An 11924-nucleotide genomic window follows, 5' to 3' on the forward strand; every position below is an offset into this window, starting at 1 on the left:
AGTTTAGTAATAAAACAATGGTTTTATGGTTATTTTATACTGTTCCCAAATTGTTTTGTTATGCAGAAGCATTAAACCAGGTGCTTTCAGACCAGAGACAATATTGTGAATCTCTTCCATTTTTGTGACCAGTTTTAATATTGGAAAACTTGAATTTTGTACAACTTCGGTTGTCGCTAGACATGTATTTTTATGAATTGTTTACATTGTCTGAATTGTAAATAAATGTATTGCTTTTTATTTAAAACCTTTCCCGTGTGAGTTTTTCCATATCCGTATTATATTCTTTACATGTGGTGTGCTTGTTACATAAAATGCTACTCTCTAAACAAATTTAAATCTTACAGACATTTTAAAGCACCAAGGGACCTGAAAATGTGTTTTTACAAATTTCTGATATGTTAAAGGATTATCACTTCTAGAATAAAAATTTCCTGATAATTTACCCATCCCCATGTCATCAAAGATGTTCATGTCTTTGTCAAAAATAAATTACGGTTTCTGAAAACATTCCAGGATTTTTCTTCACTTAAATGGGGAGCAATAATTTAAAGGTCCAATTTGCAGTTTCAATGCAGCTTCAAAGGGCTCTACATGATCACATTTAGGGAATAAGGGTCTTATCTAGGAAAACAATGTTATTTTCTAAAAACAAACCAAAAAATGTAACATTTATATAATTTTTAACCTAGCACTCACACTGAAGTCCACTATATGGAGAAAAATCCTTAAATTGTTTTCTCAAAAACCTTAATTTCTTTTTCAATCGACGAAAGAAACATCTTGGATGGCATGGGGTGAGTAAATTATCAGGAAATTTTTGTTCTGGAAGTGAACTACTCCTTTAAGCCAATGCCTGCACAGTGTTTTGACCTGATGGAGTTTGATTACACATCCAAAGGACTGCCATATGTGACTTTGGACCACAGAACCAGTCATAAGGGTCTTTTTTTAACTGAGATTTGTAAGCTTTCAACTGACGTGTCGTTTGTTAGAAAAAGGACAATATTTGGTGCAACTATTTGAAAATCTGGAATCTGAGGGTGCAAAAAAATCAAAGCATACCCTTTAAAGTTGTCCAAATTAAGTTCTTAGCAATGCATATTACTAATCAAAAAATAAGTTTTGATATATTCACGGTAGGAAATTTACAAAATACTAGTGATGGCGAAGTGAGTATCGGAAAAAGGTTCATGTTGGTCATACAAATGAATAACACCTTCCAAAGTGCGGTTTTCTCTCACATAAATCGCTGCGGAAGTACCGACCCAGTGTTTACACAGTGAACATGCGAAGAACGTCAAATGTCCGTTACAAAAAAGGTAAAACAGCGACGTAGGATGATTTTGACGTTGTTTCGACGTATCCTAACAGTATTGACCCGGATTACACAGTCGTGTCTTGAACTAGAATACGTTACACAGAGTTCATGCAGACCTCGAGGAGCGTTTAAGGTTAAAAAGTATATACATCGTGATTTTTTAAAGAAAATAACCGATCGTTTTGCTAGATAAGACCATTCTTCCTCGGCTTTAGAGGCCTTGAAGCTGCATTTAAACTACATTTTGGAAGTTCAAACTGAGGGGCACCATCAAAGTCCATTATATGAAGAGGAATCCTGAAATATTTTCCTCAAAAAACAATTTTTGAAACACATGAACATCTTGGATGACAAGGGGGTGAGTACATTATCTGGAAATGTTTGTTTTGGAAGTCAACAATCCTTTAATACCCCAATGATTTTTGGCATAATAGAAAAATCGATCATTTTGACCCATACAATGTATTGTTTGCTATTCCTACAAATATACCCGTGCTACTTAAGACTGGTTTTGTGGTCCAGGGTTACATATTGTGTACTTTTAATATTAAAATATCATGTTTTCAGGTGGCAGTTTCATAAAGTTTTGATTTCGACATACTTGTGTGCATGTTTGAATACTACAGTATTCAAAAAATGTTCAGTAACTTTGACTACATGTGCTTAAAGGTGAACCTGAATTTGAATATTACACATATTACACTGATATAGTGACATGGCAATATAATGCTGGTGTAACTGGTGCAGGAAACAGTATTTTAATATTTATTCCTGAATGCTGCAGCCCAGAGGGTCAGTTAAGTAAGCACAGACTACAGATGTGTGAAATACCTGATATATACCAGGACAATAAATGTACATTTCATCTGCAAACCGCACCTGGTGCTTAAAGAACCCGCTGTCCATCTCAAAGTCTGGCAAAATAAATAAAGAGTTTGATGTATCAAAGGATTTAATCAAGAATGACAGTTCGCAACAGGTCCTCCTCATTTAAGCTGATTGTAGCAATGGCACCGTCGTTAAACTCGAACGACGTCCCACCATCCACCACCATGCAGGCATCCCAGCACCTCGAGCGGACACAAACCCTAGCGAAAACAACATGAGCATGAGCACTGCATGTTTTCAAGCATTTTTATCAGTTTTCATCTTGCGGTCTTGTTTAGTCAACAACATGGAGAAATAGTTAATGCATTAAACTAACAATAAACCAGCATTTTACAGCATTTATGCTTTCAAATGTTTGAAATTTGAACATTTGTTACAAACATAAACCAATAAACGTATTATTAATACTTATTCAATCATTTACCAGACAGTTGTGAGAAGATGAAATTAAAACTCACTTTTTGGCAAAACCTCTTTGTCTGCTGTTGGAAAATACTCTGTTGACTATCGGCTCCCTTACGCTGAAGAAAAGTTTGTCCTCCTCTGGGCCGAAGATCAGCGACTCGTTGTAGGTTTCAGTTACTGAACACAAAATAATGTCTAATTATTTAATGTGCAGAATATTAACATTACTAATATATTGATATTATTTTAATTGAAGAATTTTAAGCGGAATTAAAATGGGTGAAAAATCTTTTACAATACAACCGGTCACTGATCACAAAAAGAGATACCAATTATTTAAAATGCAGAATATTAATATTATGATTTTAAACAGAATAACAACGACAAAATAATTTTAAAAACAAATTATATATTTCAGCCACTAAACATAAAATAATAGCCAATTATTTAAATTGCAGATTATTCATTTTTATTAATTTAAACAATAATAAAAAAAGAAATTTTAAAATACAAATAATATATATCAGTCACTGAATATAAAAACAGGAGTAAATTATTTCAATAGCAGATTATTAATTTTATACATTTTAATCAATTAAAAAAATGACGTTTCAAAATACAAATAGCAGATTATTAATTTAAAAAAGAGAACATTTTAGAAATACAAAATATATGTCAGTCACTGAATACAAAAATATGAGCCAAATATTTAAATTTATAAATGTAAACAATAAAAAAAAAAAAAAAAGATATTTTAAAATTCTAATTATATTAGTCATTGAATGCAAAAATAAAATTAAATTGCAGATTATTCATTTTATGAATGTAATTTTTTTAAAATGACATTTTAAAATACAGATAATATACATCAGGCACTGAATACAAAAAATAGGAGCCAATTATTAAAATGGCAGATTATTAATTTAATAAATCTAAACAATTAAATAAAAGACAATTTAAAATACAAATAATACATATCAGTCACTGAATACAAAAATAGGAGCCAATTATTAAAATTGCAGATTATTAATTTTACAAATTTAAACCATTAAAAAAATGATATTTTAAAATAATTAAAAAATAAAATTAATACAATAATATTAATTAAATAATTAAATAATTAATATATAGTCAATAAATGCAAAATAGGAGCCAGTCATTTAAAATGCAGATAATTCATTTTATAAATTTAAACAATAAAAAAAATTACATTTTAAAATACCCATTATATACATCACGGAATACAAAAATAGGAGCCAATTATTTAAATAGCGGACTATTCATTTTATAAATGTATACAATAAAAAAAATGAAATGTTAAAATACAAATTATATATTAGTCACTGAATACAAATATAAAAACAATTATTTTAATTGTAGATTATTAATTTTATAAGATTAAACCATTAAAAAAATTACATTTTAAAATACAAATTGAATTTCAGTCACTGAACTGAAATAGGGAATAGTTATTTAAAAAAAAAAAAAAAAAAAAAAAAAATTTTCACTGAATATTACTTTTATAAATTTAAACTGAATTAAAAAAAGCAGTCATTTTAAAATACAAATGAGACTATTATTTATACTTGTACAGACAAAAAAAAAAGAAATTGTATTTTGAACTCACCACTCTCAATGAACTCCCGATTTAGAGGGACGTCCAAACCGGTTTTTAATTTACCTATGATGCAGAAAAGATGAAAAGATAATTATACACTGTAATGTCATAGAACATTTGTAATGCAAAATGTCACTTATTTAAATATATAACTTTTGTTTTTGTGTTTCTAACCTATTCTAAGGACATCCTCCACTGCCTGTTCCACGAGTTTATTAATATTGTAGGACCTGGATGAAGGAAGAAAAATGATCTGGTAACTCTCACATCTCTTGACATTTTTAGAGGTGTTGTAAGATCACTTCAGTAACTCACCAGGCTTTTGATCCAGTTCCAGTGCAAATGCTAAGCCCTGAGCTCTTCTGCTTCTCCCACGGCCCGTCGTCGATGGAGATTTCGTAGTATGAAGCCCTATGAAGCGAGAGGGTAAGATGGGGTTTGAAGGATTTATACTTCAACCTGTGGCAAACAGAAATCCACAAGTAAGGGGAGATGGGGGGATGAATAGAGTGGAGGAGGAAAAGTGGCTGATGAAATGTTCATGATGGTGACTGGCTCCACAACGTCACAGAAAGGTGGGCAGGGATATATACCTGGAGGACAGGGACTCCCCAATGAAGATCTCATTGAGCCCTCGGACAGGGAGTAGGTGAGGCCTTTCAGGACTGTTGTGTGTTGTACCTGTGACAAAAAATGATAGCATTTTTATCTTTGTGCTTCTTGGAGCAATATTTTTTTGTAGTCTGTAGAACACAAATAAAAAAAAACAAACATGTTCAGAGCAAAATGTTGATTAAAGTGATTAAAGCTGTTTTGCCCTAGTTTTTTTTTTTTTTTTTAATCTACTAGCATTTTCACGTTTAATGCAGGTGGGTTGTTTCATAATAATTTTGTAATATAGCATGTATCAAAAATCTTATAAAAGTTATTTTTTTAAGAAGTCATTTTTATTTTACATTCTTTTCCTAGTTATGCATTTTTATTTATTAAATTATAGTTTTAGGAAAATGACTTCAAAACATAAAATAAAAATTACTTTTTAAAACTTTTTGATAGATTCTGTATTATAAAACTACCTGCATTAAATATGAAAATGGCAGTAGATAAAATACTAAAAATCAAACTGAAGCAAAAAACAAAAAAAAAACAAAAAAAAACACTTATATAATATATATTATACACTCATACAGTTTTGTAATTAATACAAAAATTTTGTAATAATTATTTTTAATTAAGCCAATTTTTTTCAGTCTGTTAATTTAACATTTATTTACTGAACCTTAAAAAAAATGTAAGGTCATATTTCAAATAAAAAAAAAAATACACACACACACATATATAACATATATTTTTTGTCGCAAATGTAATTTTCCACAAAAAAAAAAAAAAAAATCCCTCCAATTTTTTTTTATTAATTATGTATATTTTTTTAAATGTATTAATTATTTTTAATTAAGGTAAATATAAATAAATAAATAAACATACATACACACACACACACACACATATATATATATATATTCATATACATATACACATACACACACACACACACACACACACATTTTTTTAATTAATTAATTACAGTGAAAAAAAACCTTAATTATTTTTAATGGAGCAAATTTTTTCAGTGTGTTGATTTATTTAGTGAACTTTAAAAAAATGTCAAGGTTATATTTCACCGCAAAAAATACACACACACACAAATATTATATATGTATATAATTTTTTGTCACAAAAATGAAGCCAATTTATTTCAGTCTGTTAATGTAATTTTCAAAAAATGCAAATGTAAAAAAAAAAAACCTCACACTTATATAATTTGTAAATATTTTGTTGCCAATTTTTTCAGTCTCTTAATTTAATTTGTAATTTAATTCCTACAAAATATAAGCACGTCCACCAAAACGTCTTATTATTTCAACATCGCAAAAAACATCTCACTTATTACTACAGTAATGGAAATTAGGACAGCGTATTTAATTTTTTAAATATTTCATTTAATATTTAATTATAATATTTTATTTATATTTTATGCAATTAAGCATGTTTTCTTTCCAAAATGCCTCATTATTAAAAATCATTTCTCCTTTTTGCTGTGAAATATGACATAGAATTTTCTTGACATTATTTTTGAGATTGTTTTGAGATTGTATTTGAGAGGAATGTTATGTTGAGATAGCAATGCGTAAAATGTGATTCGTACTGCTCTGAGTCTCTGTGGTGATTCGGTGTGCCTTGCTGTGCTGCTCGAGGCTCAGCTGCAGCTCATGCAGGTCCACAGGAGTCGGGTTGATCCCGGTGCCCTCCAAATACATACGGATACGCTGACGCCACTGCCACCTAGTGAAAATAGTTACTTTTTTAAAAAGGGAAAGGAAAGATATAGAAGGGATACATCATAGAAACAAAAAAAGCAGCGAGAATGATGATTAGATCACCCCCACCAAAAAAACGGTGTGTTATTGGTCAGGTTCATTCTTGCAACTGTTACAGCCATTTATGATTAGAGAATAAACAGTTTAGCATTTTACAGAGCTGGCTGGGGTGGATTTTTATTTGTATGTTGATCAAAATTAATTAATTTCAGTTATACTCAATTACAATTTTCAGCAGAATTTTTATTTTATTGACACACACATAAAACGTCCCTAGCTTTAAATACGGCTTAACAGTGGATTTGGCTTTCTAAGCTTCAAAGCACCTCCCCCAAGACCAAGATCAATCTTTATCCCATAAGAAACAGTTATTAGCTAGTAACATTAGCTTTCCAATGGGGTACATAGTTTTAATAAGAACTGTTCTCTTGAACTAGAACTTCTTTACAAGAGGGCAAAGTACTTTTGCAGAGCACTTTTGCAAGAGGTGTGGAAGAAAACAACTGATTGCAAATTGGATTACATAGCAAATTGGATTACTGTCAACCGTAAGCAACAGCAAACAAGCGGTACCCACCTGAATTCACCCTTCCTGAGTTTCTGTAAGGCCTCAGAAAAGGCATGTGTATAGTGCACAGGTAAACACAGGTGACCTTCTGACCTTCATATACAAAAACACAGCTACGTTACATATTATAAAACAAACAAGAAAATCAACTCACTGTAAGACAGTTTTATTACCTTTCTGGGTCTGTATTGACTCCTAATACAGGTTTGTTTTTATCATAAACTTTACTGGCAACTAGTAGCATGGTGCCATCACCTATGAAATAAGTTAGAATTTCACAAAAGAGAAAAGAATAAAAACGCATAAAATTTCTCATGTGTCAACTGGTGCACTGATAACTATCAAGCATAAAAAACAAAACCTAAACTTTACCTCCAGCAGAAATGATGGCATCGGCCCATCGCACTGTGTCCTCGTTATACTCTCCTCTTTTGACAATGCGCACCTCGATGCCTTCTTTCCTACAATAATGAAAGGATGGTTTTGAAAACTGTTTGAAAATACAGTCAGAGTTTCCATTTCTGATCGTCATTGTCTTACTCTAGGCTGTCCACAATCTGTCCCACATTGGAGGTGTGTATATTGTGTCTCTCCAGAAGCCCGTTGTAACTGGATCCTTTCAGGGCAAGCTGTGATGACAGGTAGAAGAGAACAGCATATTGCTTATTAAAAAATAAACACTGTCGCATTGTGTATAACGGGGTGTTATTTGGATTTGGACTCTGTAAAATTTTCTTGCAGGCATTGTTGGTGACCTGTTAAATACTTAAGCTATTTTGCTCGCTACAGAATTAAACTGACAATATGCACCAGCAGTAAAGAAAGGTAAAATATTAACTTTTTTGTTGAAAAATATAAGTAAACTGTCAGTTTAGACTCAGTAAGGTAGGAAAAAATAGTGTTAAAGTTAACCCTTCAATACATCCAAATATACACAGATATAAACATTTTATGAAGGTATTTATATCTAATATCCCAACATAAATATCTTCAGTAAACCCAAATATAGATCGAAGGAGGGGTGGAGAAAGATAAAGCATGGAGAGAGAGACATAAACTTCCCGCTTATGGCATTTTATTATCACAATTGGAAACAGCTGTGCTGCTTAATATTTTTTTTGGAATCTGTAATTTTTTTTTTTAGGATTCTTTGATGATAGAAATCTTTTGTAACAATATACAACATTGTTCAAAAGTTTAGCGTCAGTAAATTTTTAGTCTTTGTTTTTTTTTAATCATTTTAATCCGCAATATGTGTTAAATAAATAAAAAAAGTGATAGCAAAGACTTGTATTGTTAGAAAAGGTTTCTATTTTGAATAAATTATGTTCTTTTTGTATTCTTTGTATACATCCAAGAATCCTGAAAAAAGTATCACAGGTTCCAAAAAATATTTGAAAGCACAACTGTTGCCAACATTGATAATTCTAATAATAAATGAGCATATTAGAATGATTTCTGAAGGATCATGTGACATTGAAGACTGTAGTAACGGCTGATGAAAATTCAGCTTTGCATCACAGGAATAAATTATACTTTAAAGTATATTAAAATGGAAACCATTATTTTATATTGTAATAACATTTCGCAATATTACCGTTTTGCCAGAATAACTCTTTAGTGCCCGTCCGTTCCCGTGAAACACAACAAATGACATATACTAAATTTGGAAATACATAAAGTACTACTCACACTATTTCTGCCATAGAAAGATGTAAAAATAGCAAGAGCAGAATGCTAGTAGGTGGTTCTGAAGTCAGTAATTAGTCAGTTTTCATACTCTCTCAAACTACTTTATATATTTACGCATATTATGCATGTTTTGCAATAAATGGGAAATACACTACCAGTCAAAAGTTTTTTAGTACAGTAAGATTTTTATTTTTTTTTAAAGAAGTCTCTTCTGCCCACCAATCGTACACTTATTTGATACAAAGTACAGCAAAAGCAGTAACATTTTGAAATATTTTTACTATTTAAAATAACTGTTTTCTGTTGGAATATATTTTAAAATGTAACTTATTCCCATGATTTCAAAGCTGAATTTTTAGCATCATTACTCCAGTCATGTGATCATTCAGAAAATATTGTAATATTCTCATTTTTTTTTTTTTAAGAACTTAATACTTTCATTCACCAAGGATGTATTAAGTTAATAATTAAAAGTTTATTAAAAGTTAATAATAAATCATTTACATTGTTATAAAATATTTATATTTTGAATAAACACTGTACTTTTTAAACTTGTTATTCATGAAAGAATCCTGAAAAAAAAAAAAAAAAAAAAAAAAATTACAGGTTCCAAAAAATATTTGGCAGCACAACTGTTGATATTATCCAACATTGATCATTCTAATAATAAATCCACATATTAGAATGATTTCTGAAGGATCATGTGACACTTAAGACCGGAGTAACAGCTGATAAAAATTCAGCTTTTCATCACAGGAATAAATTCTATTTTAAAGTATGTTAAAATAAAAAACATTATTTTATAATGTAAAAACATTTTGCAATATTACTGTTTTTTTCTATATTTTTACTCAAATAAATGCAGCCTTGATGAGCATAAGAGACTACTTTAAAGACTATTACAAGTCTTACTGACCCCAAACTTTTGAATGGTAGTGTGTATATATATATATATATATATATATATATTATTATTATTATTATGATTGTGTTAAAAACAGCATTTTGCAGGTGTTTTAAAGCAAACTTAAATGATTTAATTTTTTTAATTCAGTTAGTAACAAAAATGCATATAGTACCTAACGCTAATACACTATTAATACTAGCCCTGTTGCATACAAAAAGTCTGAAAGAACAATGTGTTCGTGGGGAACGTAGAACTGTGACGTCAATTTGACGTCATAGCCTTCATTTGGGTTTTAGCGGGGTTGAATTTATAAACAAGTAAAAGAAAAGAATGGATTCTATAAATAAAGTTACATGTGGTAAACATCACTCTTAGATATTTTACGTCTATTTTTATAAAACACCCGCCTTAAAAGCACCGTAACAAGACAAACCGGTCTTATCAATGCACAAAGATAAACAGGTGTATTCATATCTTCACAATTATCTGCTTACCAGCTGTTTAAGATCCTCTTCCGACAGTCCTGCATAGCGATATCTCTGTTGTTCGAATTCATATCGTGTGGTCTTTGTCACAACGGCCACTTTCGCCGGTTTGAAGCCACTTTCAGCTTGCAAAGCAACTTTACTCACGGCGGTTTGATGAAAATACAGACGACTACAATAGCTCCCACTGAAACCCGCCACTATTGGATTTCCATAGGAAAGGGATTTCCTCAAAGCTCGGGATAGCATTCTACTACCGCAAAATAATGTTGGAAAAACAACCAGAAACCCAAAAACGAATTACACAAAGAAAATGTTCACTCATTCAGAGCCTGAATCCTGTTCTGCTTACACAGACCACCAGTCAAAACTACTACCATTAAAAGGTGCAAGTGCTTGGCAAAGTAAATAAAAGCAGTGTAAACTCTACTAAACACACAGGACTGATTTATATACGGGGTCCTAGGGTGTTAATGTAGTTAATGGAACCAGAAGCATTCAGTGACTGACAGGTCCCTTGCTAACAATTGCAAAGCACCTAATCTTACTTCCTAAACATATGACTTAGAGGAGCTACGGCTGTGATCTGACTGGCAGGTTGTCACCTGCTGGCTGCGTAGTGTTGGAAGCACAGAAGGTCACATTTGCTGAAGGTTTCGTGCACGATGCCCTTTCTGAGTGTACGAGAACAGCTAGCTGATTACAGCTGTCAGTTTTAGCATGTCAAACTGGCCACCAACTCTACCTCTCCAAGCGCAGTGAGCGATCACACCCCCATCTATCTGCCCTCAGACATCTGAACGACGGAGAGCGAGAGTCTAAGCGATCTACGGAAACCTGACGTTTAGCGCCTGCCTAAATACTGTACTTCAAATCACAAACTTGAGGCTAATAAAAACATCAGATCCCACACTCACACATGCCGCCATCTTTAAAGCACGTAGTGCTGACTCGGTGGGCGTGGCTTTGGATAGAGTTTTTTTTTTTTTGTGGTAGTGTGCCCATTCTGTACTGGTGCCCAGTGTGAAGGTTACATCTAGGTCTAATAGCCTACATTTTAGGGAGAGTATCTCAACCTTTTACCCTAAGGTTTCTAGAGGCAGATAATTCCAATAATTGAACCCATGATATTGCTGTATCACTAGCTTTCCAAAGTTGTTGAAACTGTCTACCTTACTCCTCAAGGGGGAAGTAAGCATATGGGTGAGACTTCCGGTTCATTGGCCGCTATAGGGAAATAACAAGAAGAATAACAGCATTCAGATTGTTACGGTATACGGTTACGGTTGTAGAACGGTTGTAAACTGTAAAACTTTTTGCACTAAAAACCATTGTGTTCATAATTAAGTTAATACATAAATATAATATGGTTAGAGACACCATTAAGCAGCAAAATGAGCTGTTTTGTACCGTATATATATCTATGTTTTGTACAGCTAAAAATAGTTGGATGTGGATGAGACCAAAGCCAGACCCATTAAATTTACAAATGGCTGCGCCCGCTCTTATGGAAAAAGAAGGTTTTTATTATTATTATTATTATTATTATTATGGACTCAAAGTTGTGTAACGTATCCCCAAGTGGTTTTTATGTACAACATATTATTGTATGTGTATTGTCTGTGTAAAGCAATATTAAATACACTACCAGTGAAAGGTTTT

General features: G+C 31.7%; 1 protein-coding gene across 2 annotated transcripts; it reads right to left on the reverse strand.

Annotated features, from left to right (window-relative positions):
* Positions 1-90: 90 nt before the first annotated feature.
* On the reverse strand, positions 91-11209 carry nadk2 (NAD kinase 2, mitochondrial). Of its 2 annotated transcripts, none has more exons than XM_051093415.1 (12): positions 10272-11209; positions 7719-7807; positions 7551-7639; positions 7352-7433; positions 7188-7271; positions 6439-6575; positions 4826-4913; positions 4548-4643; positions 4407-4462; positions 4242-4295; positions 2668-2791; positions 91-2409 (listed from the first exon to the last, which is right to left on the reverse strand). In XM_051093415.1, exons 1-12 carry the CDS (start codon positions 10509-10511, stop codon positions 2274-2276), a joined length of 1275 nt encoding a protein of 424 aa, XP_050949372.1. In that variant the 5' UTR covers positions 10512-11209; the 3' UTR covers positions 91-2273. The 2 variants fall into 2 exon arrangements, with proteins under 2 accessions (XP_050949372.1, XP_050949371.1); XM_051093414.1 differs by having other exon boundaries at positions 4548-4691.
* Between the last annotated feature and the right edge of the window lie 715 nt (positions 11210-11924).

This window comes from Labeo rohita, chromosome 21 (genome assembly GCF_022985175.1).
Source record: "Labeo rohita strain BAU-BD-2019 chromosome 21, IGBB_LRoh.1.0, whole genome shotgun sequence".
NCBI classification, from domain to species: Eukaryota; Metazoa; Chordata; class Actinopteri; order Cypriniformes; family Cyprinidae; genus Labeo; species Labeo rohita.